The sequence below is a fragment of the Elephantulus edwardii genome, unplaced genomic scaffold (assembly GCF_000299155.1).
Source record: "Elephantulus edwardii isolate Elephantulus edwardi_28Jun2011 unplaced genomic scaffold, EleEdw1.0 scaffold00075, whole genome shotgun sequence".
NCBI classification, from domain to species: domain Eukaryota; kingdom Metazoa; phylum Chordata; class Mammalia; order Macroscelidea; family Macroscelididae; genus Elephantulus; species Elephantulus edwardii.
In genome coordinates this window covers 7843103-7860678 of record NW_006399825.1, presented here as the reverse complement: position 1 = coordinate 7860678, position 17576 = coordinate 7843103, and the positions used below count along the sequence as shown (strand labels likewise).

Below are 17576 nucleotides of genomic sequence, written 5' to 3'. Positions count from 1 at the left end.
TTTCAGAGTCTCTTCTGACATCCATTTTGGTCTTTTCTTCCTCTTCTGACTTTGCAATGACCATTTGCACTCTTCCTGGATGATACCCTTGATATTCTCCCACAACTCATCTGGTCTTCGCTCATTAGTGTTCAAGTCCTCAAACCTGTTCCTGAGATGGTTCTGAAATTCAGGTGGGATAGACTCAAAGTCGAAGGGTGGAGGGACAGCAAACGTGAGGAAGATCCTGGATAAGATGGATTGGCTCAGTAACTGGGATAATGGGAGTAGGTGAAAATAAAATTTGCTCAAGAGCTAGAGCAGGATTCAGAGCTGTTGTACATAGGGTCGGTATGAGTCACAAGCAACTCGACATAAAACAACAGCAACAACAATCTTTACAGAAGCAAATGATCACATTTTTCCCTTTTAGAGCAGCTAGCTAACCTTTTGGTTAGTAGCCAATTGCTTAAGTACTGAGCCAGTAGGCTCAGCCCTAAGCCACTCAAGCAGAATGGAGAGAAAAAAGCTGTAGCAGAGCCCCTACTGCTTAGACCAATTAAATGATTTCTGAGGGAGGGGCCTTCAAGGGTTTAAAAACTCCTTAGATGATTCTAATGTGAAACCAAGGCTGCAATGTGGTTTTAAATAAGGCTATTTGTGTTGTTGTTTTTAAAACGTTTTATTACAGTTTAAATTAACATGTTGGTTCATTTCAGTTCCTTCACTGCCAAACCCGGGGGTGAGGGCAGGGAATATTTCAGTTTCTCTGCCTTCTCCCTTTGTCTGTGATGTTGTTGTTGTTGTTGTTAGATGCGTTGAATTGCGTATGACTCATAGTAATCCTATAAACAAAAGCTCTGAAACCTGTGCTGTCCTCACACTTCCTGACACACGAGTCCATTGCAGCAGTCACTGTGTCAGTTCACCTGGTTGAGGGTCTTCCTTTCCTTCACCGACTCTCCACCCTTCCCAGCATCACGTCCTTCTCCAAGGAACAGCTCCTCCTAGCAACATACCCTAAGTATGTGAGGTGAAGCCTCATCATTCTTGCCTCCAAAGAGCACTTGGGCCACAGCCTCTCCAAGACATAGCTGTTTGTTCTCTTGGCCATCCAGTGCTCTTCTCCAACACTATAGCTCAAAGGCGTCAGTTCTCCTTCTGTCATCTTTATTCACAGTCCAACTCTCAGATACATAGCAAGTGATAGGAAAAGTCTATTGCTTGAATCAGATGCACCTTAGTCCTCAAACTGATATCATTACTTCCCAATAATTTGGAGAGGTCCCTAACTGCAGATTTTCCTAGTGCAATGCATCTCCTTATTTTCTGACTGCTGGTATGTTGTTGTTGTTGTTAAGTGCCGTGAAGTCACAGGTGACTCATAGCGACCCTGTGAAGGAGAGTCCTCGATGCTTGGGTGCCTTTCATCCCTCTCCAGGTTCATACGGTTTCCGGAGGCAAGCTATTATGGAAGTGGACGCCACTCCTCCTTTCAAGCTTGTTTTCATCGGAGAGCTCCACCCCACTCTCTGTCTGCATTGGGTAAGCAGACTGCTGGTATAAAGGTTGTTAATTGTGAATCTAAGTAAGATGAAGCTGCTGACAGTTTCCGTCTCCTCTTCATCCATCATGTTTCCTGCCAGGTAGTGGTAAGAATCTTTGTCTTCTTGACATTGAGAAGCAATCAATCCAGAAGTCTGCATTCCTTGATCTTCTGCAACAAGTGCTTCAGATCCTCTTCAGTTTCAGCAAGCAAGATTGCATCATCTGCATAATGTAGGTTGTTCATTAGTCTTCCTCCAATCCTGATGTCACATTCCTTCTCATAAAGCCTAGCCTCTCGAATGATCTGTTCTGCATATAGATTGACAAGGTGCGGAGATAGGATGCATCGCTGACACACTCCTTTCCTGCTTTTGAACCATGATGTGTTTCCTTGCTCTGTTCTGAGGACTGCTCCCTAGTCCAGCTATAGGTTTTGCATGAGCACAATCAAGATGTGTTAATCTAGTGCAACAATGAATGAATGAAAACCCCAAATCTCTGTAAATGTTCACTAAAACTAATAAAATTTAATAATAATTTAAAAAAAAGATGTGTTAATCCCAAATTTAATCTTGAACAAGCTCAATTTTTCAAGCTCAATGAAAGATGGTTCTCTTAGTGTATTGCATCCATTTTCTCTGTCCTCTGTAGTGTTGCCTGCCTCCTTAGCTTATGAAAGGAACCTTGATAGCAGGCCTTAGAACTAGAATACTTGTGAATCTATGAATGTTACTTGAGAATCTTTTTAAAATGTGTAACTAGGATGGAAAGGCAAATGCTTAGCAGGGAACCAAGTTGTGATGAACAGGTGTGAAGCCTGCTTTGAGAGGTAGCTCTTCCACAAGAACTGTACGTATCAAAGTGGGGTGAAACCTCCTTCCTTTTTAGCTTTACAGAGGCAGCATGGTGCTGAGGACTAATAATATCCACAAAATTCTAATTTTCTCATAGGCCAAACATGTTCTACTCATGGACTAAAATGTGCAGAACAGAATTCCTTAATCTTGGCACGTGGGAGAGATTGATATAAGGAGAGAAAAAAATCTTACTGTAAACCTTTTTGGAAGACCATGGGTTTTAAAATCAGTAGTAAAGAAGAGCAACGATGTCAGCCTGGAGACTAAGGTGCATCTGATACATGTCATGGTCTTTGCAATCACTTGTTATGCATCAGAGAGCTGGACGATGACTAGGGAGGATAGAAGGAGAGTTGATACCTTTGAGCTGTGGTGTTGGAGAAGAGCATTGAATATACCATGGACTGCTAAGAAAATGAACAGGTATGTCCTGGAGAGGGTGAAGCCAGGCTGCTCCTTAGAGGCAAGGATTCTGAAGCTTCATCTGACATACTTCAGACATCTTGCAAGGAGGGACATCATGCTTGGGAAGGTGGAGGGACAGTATTGGTTCAGTGACTGGGGTAATGGGGGTAGGTGTGTCAGAGACAATGAGATTGGCACAGGATAGAGCAGGGTTTAGGGCTATTGTACATAGGGTCGCTATGAGTCGCAGGCTACTCGAAGGCACATAACAACAACAACAACAACAGATGATAATGAAAAAGAGTAAAAACCCTGAATTTAGAAGTAAAAGACCTATAGTCTTGGTACTAATATTTGATGGTTGTGCAATTTCTGGCAATTGGCATCTATGACCTTCAAATCTCAGTATCTAGGTCTGTAAAATGGGGCTAATCATACCTGGTTCATAAGTGTTGCTCTAAAGAGAAAATGAGATTTACTACATAGCTTGCTGTGAATCAGAGAGCTGGACAATGACTAAGGATGACAGAAGAATTGATGCCTTTGAGTTGTGGTGCTGGAGAAGAGTCTTGAACATACCATGGACTGCCAAGAGAACAAATAATTCTGTCTTGGAGAGGGTGAAACCAAATTTCTCCTTGGAGATTAGAATTCTGAAGCTCCATCTCACATACTTCGGGCACATGGTCAGGAGGGACCGGTCCTTGGAAAAGGACATGGTGTTCGGAAGGGTAGAGGGACAGTGCAGGATAGGAAGACTCTGAATGTGATAGACTGATACAGTAACTGGGGCAATGGGTATAGGTGTGTCAGAGTCAGTGAGATTGGCTCAGGATAGGGCAGGCTTCAGAGCTATTGTACATAGGACAGTAACTGGGGCAATGGGTATAGGTGTGTCAGAGTCAGTGAGATTGGCTCAGGATAGGGCAGGCTTCAGAGCTATTGTACATAGGGTTGCTATAAGTTGTAGGTGACTCGATAGATAGCACATAACAGCAACAACATGGAACTTATGTAGATTTAACCACACTGCTTTAGTTATAGGGAGCCCTGGTGGTTTTGAGGTAAAGCTACCAAACCCAAAGCAGGCAGTTAGAATCCACTAGCTGCTCCACAGGAGAAAGATGGGCAGTCTCCTCCCCTGTGATTTACAGCCTCTAGAAATCTGCTGGAATGTCAGTTATGAGTTGGTTCCAATTCAACAGCACATAACAACAGTTTTAGTTATGGACTTATGTTGACATAAATGTCATATTTCCTTTACTCTCATCCCCCGCATTCTCCTATACTATCAGACTCCTAAATATAGTTTAATACCTGTTTGTTAGTTGAAGAAATAGTGGTCTATTCTAACAGCAGAGGAAATATTGGCTGTGTCAGTCTTAACGGGAGATGGTGTATCTACATGGTCTACTTTTTGTGTAGTTCTGTTTTTGTTTTCAAGGATAATTTTCCTTTTAAATACCAATTTTAGGCTCTAAACCCCTGGAACAATGTGACTCAAACAGGCAAGAGCACCTTGTAAACGTAAGTGTCTGTGTTTAAGTGGTATGGGTTCAGTTGTGTGCCATAGAGAAGAAGATTAGCAAAGGGGTGTTTCCCCAGTGATTTTGGGAGGAAAACAAAGGTGAGGAGCTTTTACGCTCCAAGCCAAGTTAAAAAAAAAATCTCTGCTCGGCTTGGATGGCCAGTATCCACCTTCCCCTGTCGCTGCGAGCCCTGTTCCTTTCATAGATCAACTCTGTGCCAACTTTATGCTCTTGAAGCAGAGAGGACATGCCAGGCAGTTTGGGAGGCCTCACAAAAATCAGTGTTACAGGGGCTTGGACCATGCTGTGATACTGATTTTTCTCCTAAAGTAGACAAAATCCCCAACACCACTCCAAATGGTATGTAATAGATACATTTTGGTGACTGTAGTAGAAATTGGGAGAATCTCTGGGCTGTACAAACAGTTAAATGCTCCGCAAATAGCCAAAAGGTTGATAGTGTTAAGTTACCCAGAGTACAAGTGTGCTGCCCTGTTTCTCACAGGTCACAGCCCTGAGAACCCTGAGGAGCAGCTCTTCTCTGTGTGTGTGTTGCAGACACAGCTAAGAATAGCGGTATCGATACGGGCCGTTCTCCCACACGTGTGGTGCACCAGTCTTACCTTGGCTGAGTCATCATGACTTTCCTCTTCTTCGGGTTCCAGGTTTTCAGTGACTGTTACAAGCTGGGTGGGCGAGGATCTTTCATCTATAGAGACTTGGGTCTCTGGAGCATCATCTTTGGGAGAAAGCCACAGGTGTTCTACAATGGGGCTTGGAGGGAAGAACTCTCTCTCCGAGGTGTCTTCTCTTTCCTCAGCACTGTTGACATCAGGCCCACTCGACTCAGCTATCTCTAGATTCTTGACCTTCTGCCTCTTTTTCCTTTTGGCTCCTGGCTTTTTTTCTTTGAGGGTTACCTCTGATTTCTTTTCAACCTTTGATTTCTTTGACTTTCCTGGAGAAGAGCAGCAGTGTAGCTGAGGTAAGTAAAGGTGGTCATCATAAATCCTCTAAGCAGCTTTAAGGCTCAGTGTCCAATATTTATTACAAGCAGTTTTAAGGCTCAATGTCCAATATCTATCACCTGCAAACAGATTCTGGAGTCTCATCCCATCCCTAGATTTGGAGACACTCGTTAGGTGACACCGAATTGAATACAACTGTTAGCAACCCTATGAAGAACAGACCTGAACCTGATCTTGTCCTGTGCAGTCCTTATAATCTCTTACACACTTGAGCCCATTGCTGCAGTCACTGTGTCAATCCGTCTGGTTGAGGATCTTCCTCTCTTTCACTGTCTCTCTCTCTTCCCAAGCATGATGTCCCACTCCAATAGAATAGCCTCTCCTAGCAAAATGCCCAAAGTAAGTGAGATGAAGTTGAATGTAGTAGGAACTTGCATTTTAACTACCACTTTAAGTGTTTGAGAAGGTCATCCACAGGGATCAAATTGGCAAATGTAAAGCAAAAGACTAGATAGGAAACTTAGGGGTAAGAGTTTATGTTAATGAGGAAGGAACAACTCCAAAAAGGAAGGTGCGAATGTCTATCCAACTCAAATAATGTAATCTGTGTCCCCAAATGGTGTGTGCTTTGTACATTTTTATCAAAAGATTTTTTTTTTAATGGGGAGAGAAAATACAGTCCATAGGCCATCATTTGAGATAATGATATTATCTGTTTGGATTAATTGCAATTCAGCAGTCTATCTTTTTAGATTTGAATAAATTACAATTCAGCAGTCTTTGCTATTGAAAAAAAAATTGCGTTTCACCCTGACCCAAGAAGGGTGTATGACTCCCGAGTGGAGTCCTGTGGACACAGCCAGAAAGTCGGACTTAAGGTTGCAGTTTGATTCCCTGGCAGAGTTCAAGCCTGCCATACTCTAGGGATTCTTCCCCCCACTCACCTCTGAAGGTCAAGCATTTCTTTGCCTCAATTCTGCCATGCAACCCAAACATATGACTACAAAAATGTAAACTTAGTTAAGAGTTTAAAAAGAAAACCTTGAAAATGGATCTGGCCCAGTGTCTATTCAGATAACCTGTGGTTTGTTGGGAGGGTTTTCTAGTTGTGTGGCTGGAAAGAATGGGTGGCATTTTAGGCTAAAGGGTCTTCAGCAGGATAGGAATCTAAGTTCCTTGTCAGACTTGCAAGAGAGATATTTCAATGAAGGGAACTGAGAAGGAAAATGGTAACTGGAGTGATTTCCCAAGCTTGTTGCAAATCCACTCCCCTCGTAAATGTTCTCACCACACAAGCCTCAGGTTATGATATAATTACTAGATCATAATGTCATGGTAATTGCTTGTGTTTGGAGTCAGATAGGCAGAGACAGGCCTGGGTCTACCACTTACTGTTTGATCTCAGGCAAGTCTCATACAACTGCTGAGTCTCAACGGCTGTGTGAATAAAACTACAGTACATTCATGGAGATGTGAGGATTTCGTAAGATCATATACAGGCATTTGGTAAATGAAGTTTCTAGAATACAATAGACATTCAGTAGATAGAGTTCCTGCAAAGTGCAAATGATTAACATCTTCAGGTGTTACGCAAGATATTAGAGTTTTGAGTCCACCTAGGGGAGCTGATCACTTGCATCTGAGAGCTGGACAATGAATAAGGATGACAGAAGCAGACTGATGCCTTGGAGTCGTGGCGTTGGCAAAGTGTACTGAATATCCCATGGACTTTCAAAAGAATGAACAGGTATGCCTTAGAGAAGGTACAGAGTGCTCTTTGGAGGCAAAGGTGACAAAATGTTGTCTTTTATACTTTAGACATGTTGCTGGGTGAGGCTATTCCTTGGAAAGGGAGCTCATTCTTGGAAAGGTCAGGGTGAGTGAAGAGAGGAAGATCCCAGTCAAGATGGATTGACATGGTGACTGCAGCAACAGGCTCAAATGTATCAGAGATGATGGTCAGGTCAGTTTTATGTATTGTTCATAGGATCGCTATGAGTCATACTTGATGACACGCAACAACAAGATGGAACTTGGCAGAAAGGCTTAGTGATCTGCTTCTAAAAAAATCAACCACTGAAAACTCAGTGGGTCATAGTTCTACTGTGACACACATGGAGTCATCATAGGTTGAAGTTAACTCAGTAACACCTGATTTCCTGGTTGTTCAGTAAGTTGTTGCTGCTGTCATCATCATCATTTCTTCTCTTGGTGATCATAGACTTCTAGGGTCCCCGGTTTCCTCTCCTTGTCTACTAAGATACTTGCCTCTCTGTCCTTGAGCTGGAAATGACTCAAAGTTGACCATCCAGCAGGTTTTCAGAAGCTGAAAAAATAATGCTGGAGGAAATTGCTCAGAGCGGCTGATGGGTGAGAACCACCTGCTGCTAGGTTGGCAGTGCAACTCTTTTTCCACTAGGTGACTAGAGATAAGGAGACTCAAACAGAACTCGCCCCACAGGATTCACACTGGTTCTTGCCAACCCCATCCCCACTCATTAGGAACTGATGCTACTTTACCAACAGCAGCTTCTGTTCCACTGTGGATCTTTCCTTCTCTCTCCCCTGTAGGGACTTTGAACTTGTCTGTCTTTGTTCTTTTCTTTCTCTTGGCTTTGTCAGTCAGTTCCTTCTCCTAAAGGTGAGAAATTAAGAAAAGGGACCATGATATGTGTGGCAAAATAAACAAACAAAAAAGCTCATCAAAGGAAATGTATATTTAACAAGGTAAAAGGATAAAATTCATATGGGTTCCAGATGAAGCAGAAGAGCGAGGTCTTTAAGAGTGTGGAGCCTTTGGGGAGAGCCCAAGGTTCAGCCTTTGATTTTAAACTGCTAAGTATATTTTCACAAGAGAAAAGAGGAACAGAATCCACTTTATGACCCGCCTCCTTTTTTTTTGATGCTAAACCATGGTCTCCAGAGCTGGATCAAAGTGAAGCAGTTTTCACCTTTGATTGATTGGTGTTGCCATGATTAATGGTTAGTTATTTGAAATCAAAGCCAGCTTTATTCAGTGCTGCATTGTTTGCTAACTTTCTGGAAAACCTCAGACAGATGTTCCCAACCCTTTCCTTCTTCACCTGTACCTAGGGTTAGGACAGCATGGAAGCTCCTTCTAAGACAAGGTAGCAGAGTGGATACCGCTACCCAGTCAAGATTCTTGCAGGGATTGGAAACCACCTCCCGCTCCATCCTTCAAGTACATGCAGACACATCTTGGGGTTGGTGAATGGACCACAAGCTGGATTTCCTTACCACACAAACTGCCCTCTTGTGTAGTAAATGATCTACACAACTGTATATGGTAATCTTGATGGTTGAGCATGATCCAGATTGGACTTTCAGACCAGGCTCCTGGGTATTCACACTCACAGTACTGATGCTGGTGGGTGTCCGCTGTTTGAACCGTCTTGTTTCAGGTCTTCTTTCTCTTTCTCCTGGGAGAGTTGATGTAGCTACAGCATCTACTCTCTCTTGTGTCACCAGCTCATGTCCTGGAAGTCCTCTGTGCAGGGGGTGTCTATCATTATCTCTGTTCCTTTGAAAAGAGCAAACCAACAGGACCAACTTTATGAGATCACTGTCTGGTAGATAAGGAAGAGGGATTTCAGCCTTTTTTGTACCAGGCCTCATGCTGGGCCATTTACACACTTGTTCAATACTTCCACCCCTCAACCTATCTTTGAATAAGGGAGATCAGAAAGTTTGGTTTTCATTTTTGAGGTTCTTTTGGGAGTAAATCCTCAACTTTAGGGAGAGAGAAGAGGGAAGTACTAGTTTTACTGTTTATCTCTTCAGGGTTACATACTTATACCTGTAATTGAATGACAGGGAGCTCTGGTGTCCTGGTGGGTAAGAAGTTGTGCTGCCAAACCGAAGGCAAGCAGTTCAAATCCACCAGCTGCTCTGTTTGAGGAAGACATGCAGTCCCCTCCTGTGTGATTTATAGTCTCAGAAAACCAGCAGGAGGGTCAGCTATGAGGCGCTCCTACTAATTGGCACACAACAAAAACAATTGATGGACATAAAATCATGTAATTGAAATGTCTTTCTTTAAAATTTAGCTAAAAAAAGATTTTTTTAGGAAGGATTGTCTTCTTGTTGTTATTAGGTGGTGTTGAGTCAAGTACAACTTATAGCGACCCTATGAACAACAGATCTGAACCCTGTCATATCATGTTTCACTTTCATCATCTCTGACACACTTGAGCTGCAGTCACCGTGTCAATCCATGTTGTTGAAATTCTTCCTCTTCTTCACTGACCCTCCACTTCTAAGCATGATGTCCCTTTCCAAGGAATAGCCCTTCCCAACATGCTCAAAGTTCACTATTCTTGCCTTTAAGGAACAGTTTGTGTATTTCAGACTCTGAATTATATTCTTTATCAAATTCAGCAATCAAAAGGTCATATGCTGTGTTAGTTTTTTTCATTGTGGAATTTCTATCACTGACTGTATCCTGAGGATAATTGACTGATGTCCTCTGGGTCAAAAGACCACTAAGAGCCAGTCACGTGTGTTTTAGTAACAGCAGCCTTGGCTACTAGGCACTGAGCGCCTGCTGTGTCCTGGCTCAATTCTGGGCATTTGCTTTTTCGCCAAGTCAGTGTTCTATTTACTGCACTGTGCTGCATAGGGCCTTATTGTAGAGACGTGAGAAATATTTGTTGAATGAGGTAAGTGGAATTTCCTGTAAAGATAGGAGTCTTTAAATCATTCAATGTCACTCTATAAAAACTCACAGAAGAAGTCTCCTTTAGAATTTACTGCTAGAAGAAAAACTTTATTTTCCCTGAGGAACAGGTAAAGCTGCAGAGGAGAACCACAGGACTGGGCTGCTCTTTTGCTTGTGTGTTGTTTTTTTTTTTTCAAAGATTTTCTTCCTTCAGGAATCTGTGTCGAGTCCAAAATTCAGTTCCAATGACTCCTGTGGAGAGTTTGTGTTCTATTTATTTTATTTTTTTTAGTTTCCCACACAGTGAATATTTTTCTTTTCTTTTTAAAAATTTTATTAATTTTAGTGAAAGTTTACAGAGACTTAGGGTTTCCATTCGTTCACTGTTGCACTTTTCTCCCTGCCCACCCCTCGCCCCAATCTTTTTATTTTCCAAGTTGTGATTTGAGTGAAGGTTTACAAAGAAACTTAGCTTTTCATCCAACTGCTTATGTACATTTTGTTCTATCACCTTAATTATATACCCCCTGTAATACCACCTTTCCCACTGCCTCCCTGCAATTCTGCTTCCATTTAATCCTCCTTTATGTCTCCGTGTCTTCCCCCTTTTAAGGGATGTTGCACCACTCATCTCCTTATTGTATATCATTGCTTTCCCCTTCACTTGGTTTTTGATTTTAAAAAAAAAAGAAAAATCATTTTATTATGAGTGTAAGTTGCATCTATTCTTTTTGTTGGTTGTTGTTTGAGGCAGTTTAAGTTTGCTGTGGAACAAGATAAGGTATGAGAATGGTCAAGAACAAGATAAGGTATGAGAATGGTCAAATGGAAATTCCTCAGTCATCTCAGTGCACTCTCCAGGGGCGGCTTATCCAGTAGGCAGGGTGAGCACAGGCTTGCTTGCTTGTAGTGAACCATTTCCGATGGGCTTCACTGTACGATGTGTATGACACGTGTGAGATAGTTCACAATAGATCAGGAAGTCTGTGCTTATTCAGCTTGTTTGTTAATCTGACACTTAACTGTGTTTCTGAGGAATACGTGGCCTTTTTGATCATTAAGGTAGGTGAAGGCAGATGATTCTCTTCCTAACAAGGCTCATGTTGTTAGATGCTGTGGAATGGTTTCTGATTCATGGTCATTCTATATGACAGAGTATAACTGCCCTACAGCATTTCCTAGGTCATTGATGTCTCTGAATGTGCGTGTTCAGAACCACCCTGGACTGCCAAGAGAGCAGGGGGCTCTGGTGGCATGGTCCAGAGGAGTTGTGCAGCTAACTCAATGCCTGTGCTTCTCTGGCAATTTGAATTCAGCAGCCCCTCCTCAGGAGAAAGATGGGAAGCCTTCTCTTGCGAGACTTATGGTCTTGGAAACAAGGTGGAGGGTCAGCTATGAGTTGGAATGGATTCAACAGCAATAGGAGCTAAAGGAACCAATAAGTCTTGAAAGAAATGCAGCCAAAGTGCTCTCTGAGGCAAGGATCGTGAGATTTTATCTCACATACTTTAAGCATGTCAACAGGAGGGGCCAATCCATTGAGGAGAACATCATGCTTGAAAAATTTCGAGGATTAGCAAAAGATAGGAAGATCCTGAAAGAAATGGATTGATTCTATGAGTGCAACAATGGGAGTAAGCACAGCCAAGATTGTGAGGCTGGCGCGAGATTGGGTAGGGTTTTGCTCTGTTGTACATAAAGTGGCTTTGAGTTGAAGTTCATGAACAACTGTCCTTGTGGGAACAGATTTCCAGGTCTTTTCTTCTTTGCATCTCCCTGTAGGTCCTAATCATCAACCTTTTGGTTAGCAGCCAAGTATTTAACCATTGTGATGCCAGGCCTCCTCAAGGTTCATGGGAGATCACAATGATCAGGGGTTCAAGGTGTGAGGCAGAAGCAATAGCACCAGCTGCTATTGCCAAAGAGACCTTAAATCAAATGAGCCTGGGACATCAATGAACTTGACTTTTAATATACATTAAAAGGCCCTGGATGCAATAAGCACTCAATGGAAATTAGCAATTCCATTGAATTGCCCAGAGCTAAATTCAGGCAGTTTTAGATTGTTGTTGTTGTTGATTGCCATATGAGTATGACTCATAGCGATCCTACGAACAAAAAGCCTGAAGCCTTTCTATAACTATCGACTTTTACAAGGTTCATAGAGTTTCTGGAGAGAGGCGTGTTGTTTAGGAAGTGGATGCCTCTCCTGCAACTCCTACTTGTCCTTTAATACTGTGTACATTCACCCTCACCCTGAACAGACCAAACTAGCCCCTTCCTGCAACGAATTCTTCGGCATGATCACCTTTTTCTTGCTGCATATGCAGCTTTTATGTCATTGGGAAGGTTCTGAGCCTTTTCTTGCACTCCCCAAGAAAACCTCTGCAAAGCTGATTCCAACTCATGTTGATATTCTATTGGATTTTGTAAAAATTGGATATTGTAAAAATCAATGAGAAGAGACTGCCTAGCTTTCCCTTTCTGAGCAGTTGGTGGATTTGAACCACTAACCTTTTGGCTAGCAGCATGACACAAAACATGTTCCTTCTTGCCCAAACTAAATGAAACCTGTTATCAAGGTGGTTCCAACTCATAGCGACCCTCATCAAGTTCCAGTGCGGCAAATCCTTATCCAGTGTGTGGTCCATGGGGAGTCGTAGGGCTGACCCCAAGGCCAGGCCTCTAAGGCAGTTCACATCCTTCTCAGCAGCTCTGCAAGAGACACATGGACAATCTCCTCCTGTGTGATTTATAGCTCCAGAAACCCAACTGAGGGTCAGGTCTATGAGTTGGTTCTGATTTGACATGAGAGGTTTTGAGTTAAATCTTCATAGGAGGAGACCGCTTATCTGTCTCTCTGAGTAGATTTGAACTATTGGTCTTTTGTGTAACAGCCTGACACAGGAGAGATCTTTTCTTGCATAGAGTAAGATGAAAAAGATCTACATGGACCTGTTTTGACTTACCTACAAATCCTTAAAGACCCAGTTAGGAAGGCTTCTAACCCTGTGACTGCCTCTATGTCCTGAGAGGAGAAACCAAGGCTTGAGGTGACATACCTCAGGTTTCCAGGTATTTCTGTAGATCCAGGTATTTCTGTAGATTGCAGATATATGGACGAATAGAAAAAGCAGCTTCTATATTGCTACAGTTAAACTTCACAAATTACCTAGTCAGTCAAGATGTTACATCACAATATCATCCTCCCCAGGAATCTTTGTTTCTTGGACAATGGTTTAATTCTGACTGTCAGAGCTCATGCCTCTCAGGAAAAGAAAGAAACTGAACTAAAATGAAATGAAAGTGGAGATGTCCTTGCCATTGCAACTTTAGATACTTACACCTTTTGGACAGAGTGAGGCTCCAGGACCTGACTGTGCTCATGCAGGGAAGAACTGAGAGGCCTTGGGTCTGTGAAAACAAAGAGCAGCCTCAGTCAGCAACGGGCACAGATTTGATCACGAGATGAGGGGCAGGCAGGGGATGCAAGCATGGGGAAACATCTGCCAGGTGAACAGTCAAAGTTATGCAAGTGAAAACATGAGCCGTGTTATACCTAGAAATGAGCCAGTGCAGAAATCAGGGCTGGCACACCGCAAGTGACATGCAAATTAGCAAGACCCTTTGGGAAGGCAATATGACAATATGTTTCAAGAACCAGAAAAATGTCCCTAGCTGTTGATTGAGAATCATACTCAACAAAAGATACAAGCTTTTTTGCATCAGCTTATTTATTGCAACATCATTATCATTCATAATGAATAACTGGAGACGAGCCATCATTCGAAGTCCAGAGAAGTAATTCATGACATTAGTTTGACACAAATGATTACGCTAAGAAGACGAAGTAATATGGAAAATATTATATGACAAGCTAAAATGGAAGCTATAGAACAATGTATTAGAACTCAGTAAAAAAAATAGATAAGAACTAGAAGTGGAAACAACAAAAGGAACTAATGTTAGATTGGGAGATTGTTTTTTTAAAGCTCGATGTAGTGATAAATTGTTTAAAACAAAACACACGTTATCCTATAAGCAAGGTTTATGCAATCACACAGTTCTCTTTGATGAGGACTCTGAGATCATATTGGGTAACTCCTTAAGAAGAAGAGTCACAGGGTCTTGCATGCAATTAATTTCTTTCCCCTCAATTTCTTCCGGAGGAGGATTTGAAAAGTTAATCCATCATCCTTTAGCATTATTTCATTAATACTGCAGTAAATTCCTCTGTTAGGGTTCATTCCCTGCTCCCCGCCCCCAATAACCCCTTTTCACCTTGTTTCGCATTTCCATTTCGAAACTTTAAGGTTAGCATCTACTGTTTCACATCGCAACCCCAGATTGTGGTGGTGGTTGTGGCTGTTTGCTGTGGAGCTGACCATTCAGCAGGTTTTCAGAGGCAGTAAATTGCACGGGAGAAGATTGCCTGTCCTTTTCCTGTAGAGCATCTGGTGAATTTCAGCCTCGTGCCTTTGAGATTACAGTGCAGCTTCTTACCACTAGACCACCAGAGCTCCCCTTACCCCTCCCTTACTCTCTTATTCCCAGGTTGTAGAGTGGGGACAAAATTGTTACTGCACAAGATACTAGGATGATTGGGGTAATACCTTGGAATTTATTCTGTTTTGGATAATATGTAATACAGTAAGCGACAGCTGATTGAAGTACCTTTGTGATAAGAGGAATTATATGAAGTTTTGTTTATGAAGGCGAATAGTTTAGGAAACAGCACTTTTAGGATTTGGAGTTTTGGAATGAGACACGAGTGTACCAGCAGAGGGCGCTTTTGTATTGGCCAAAAGCTGAATTCAACATTGATAACATTTGACCATTTTTTATTAGAATTGAAACTGTCAGTTGTGGGCGTGGACTACGGAAGGATTTCTTCCCCCCACCCCTTAGTAAAATAACTTGATGTTTAGGAAGTATTGGAACAAAGGCAGTCCTTTGACTAATAACTTAAAAACTCTTCGCTGCTTACCAAATCTGTAAGATATCTGAAGCATGCTAATTACAGGAAAAAATCCCATATAATTGTTGTCTGTACGGGTATATTAACTGGGAGATCTCCACATTTTGTTATGATAGAGTCACATTTTTCCTAAATAAATGAGACAATCCAGAAACAGTGCAGGTGTTCATTTTGTCACTGTGTAAACCCTCTCTCTTCATTCTCTCCTCTAAGGCGATTTAATGTTTTAAATTTGGGGGCTTTCAGCCCCTCCTCACTGGAAGCTCTGGTGGTGGAGTTCAGAGGCAGCTGTGTTGCTGACTCAAGGGTGGTGCTTCTCTGGCCGTTGGGATCTTCAGCACGCTGATCATTGGGAGAAAGATGAGCAATCGCCTCCTGTGATTTAGTCGCTGAAACCAGCTGCAGGGTCAGCTCTGAGTCCCAGTGGCAATGATGAGTTTGAGGTGGTTTGGTGCTTTTTTTTTTAAATCAGTCCTCATGCAAATTTTAATACTTTGCCACATATAAATGCAGCCACAAACAACATATGGTATTGTTTTACACATTTAAACTTTATGTAAGTGGTATTTTTAATATAACATTGCATCTTGCTTTATGTTTAATATTATGTTTTTGAGGTTAATCATATTACTATATATAGCTTTCACTCATTTATTTCATCTTGAAGCTACTGTACAGTATTGCATTGTATGAACATATCACAATTTGTTTATTCTTTTTTTTTCCACAGATGTTCAAAGTTATTATTTATTTAAAAAACAAACACTACCACTTTGAAATCCTCACTCATTGCCCTTGAGGCTGTAAATATCCCAGGAGGTGACGGCTGCTTTCTCCCAAGGGGAAAACCCAATTGCCGAGAAACTTAGCCTTTGGCTCAGCGGTGCAACCCCCCCCCCCCCAGACTCCGCCAGAGCGCCCTTAAGAGTCATAAAACACTGATAATAAAGGTCGATCATAATGGTGGGAAATGGCAATGCTAATGAAAACTTGAAAAAAGAAATAAACGTATTTTGTCTTACATCAAAACTGGTTTGTGAAAGAACAGTGCAATCCAAACCCCCATGTAAGAGACTGTACTTAGCCCTAAATAGGTGTTTCTTGAGAGGACCGGGCACATTTCACTACATTCATTGCCTCTGTTTCCATTAGAAACTTCTGGCACGTCGGGGCCCATGAGAGGACTAGGGGTGGGGAGACCTCATCTATATGCACAGGAGTTCTCTCACCCTGAGACTCCTGAGGCCAGCACATAAGGAGTGAAGGGACAAGACAGAACAGGTCCACGCATAACTAAACAATGTCAGCTAGGTTAGTGTCCCATCTCCTTGTTCACTGCCAACCTCTCAGTACCAACGCATAGCTGACCTTTCAGCAGGTTTTCAGAGGCTTGAAACTGAGCGAACGGGAGGAGGAGACTGCCCATCTGTCTCCTGTAGAGCAGCTGGTGAATTTGAACTGGTGTCCTTTGGGTTGGCAGAGCAATGTCATGGCTCTGAAGGTAATTAAACAAGATGAGGTGATAAATGACCACACCCAGTAAGGAACACTTTAAAACAGGGAGGAGAACTTCTCTTTGCAGGCTCCCTTCCACCTGAGAACCAAATGCAGAAAGTGGTAACAACACCCATCAGTCTTGCTAGAAAGACCATGTAGTCTTTGGACTAGCAGTGAACTTTGTAGGGAAAAGGCCACTGGACTTTCCAAGGAAAGAAAAAGCCAGACTCCAAAGCAAATCCGTTGCTGTCAAGCCAATTCCAACTCCTAGTGATCTTACAGGACAGAAGCGCCCCAGAGGGTCTGGGAGGCTGTCAATCTTTATGGGCAGGTTGCTTCAATTTTTTTTTTCCAAAGAGGGATGGATGGGTTCAAATTGCCAAACTCTAATTTAGGCAACCAAACCCCTTAACCACAGGTCCACAGGAGCATCTGAAACAGACTCCCCTCAAAGCAACCCTAGAAGACGTAGAACTGTCCTGTACTGTAGGGTTTCCGAGGCTACAAACCTACGTCCTTCCTTTGAGGAACAGCTGCTGGGTTTGAACTTCAGACTTTGAGGCTAGCAATCAAGCGTTTTAACTACTATACCCCCAGTGCTTCTTGTAAGCAACCCACAATCTTTGAGGTCAACAGTGGGGTCAACTTCCATCAGATTTGTGAGGCTGTAAATCTTTACAGAATACTTCCCATCTTTCCTGCCCAGAAGCATCTGATGAGTTTGAACCATTAACCTTTCAGATAGCAGCCCAACCCTTAACACTTTAAGCCACCAGGGTTATCAAGAAGCAAATGGAGGGGAGGGGAGAGAGACATAGGATTTCACTTTTTAAGTATCTTTGTATTCCCTGGAAGATTTAGGGAGCTTTTTACCGGGGAAGAGGGGGGCCTGGAGTTTTATCTCACAATACAGATGGGGAAAGGAGCGCTCTCTAGTGGTAACAAGCTTTAACATGTCACATCCATTCCCTGGACAGAGCACACTGGCCACTAGACTATGGGCTGTTTCTGAGTTTCAGTCATTCTTGCCTTTCTCCCATCTCCAGGGTGTCACAGTAGTCCCAGGGAATGCTTTGGATGCAGGGAATGGAGCTGACACCTTAGAGACCGTTCTGAGCCCCCATCGCACCTCTACCC

The 17576-nt window shown here is 42.5% G+C and overlaps 1 protein-coding gene across 1 annotated transcript in view; it reads right to left on the bottom strand.

Moving 5' to 3' along the window:
- Positions 1-17576, bottom strand: part of LOC102862159 (uncharacterized protein KIAA2012 homolog) — a 177448-nt gene that overhangs the window by 19837 nt on the left and 140035 nt on the right. The window contains 5 exon segments of the mRNA XM_006889149.1: positions 4942-5276; positions 7807-7921; positions 8662-8827; positions 13309-13371; positions 15244-15274. Of these exon segments, the coding sequence (XP_006889211.1) occupies positions 4942-5276; positions 7807-7921; positions 8662-8827; positions 13309-13371; positions 15244-15274 (710 nt within the window).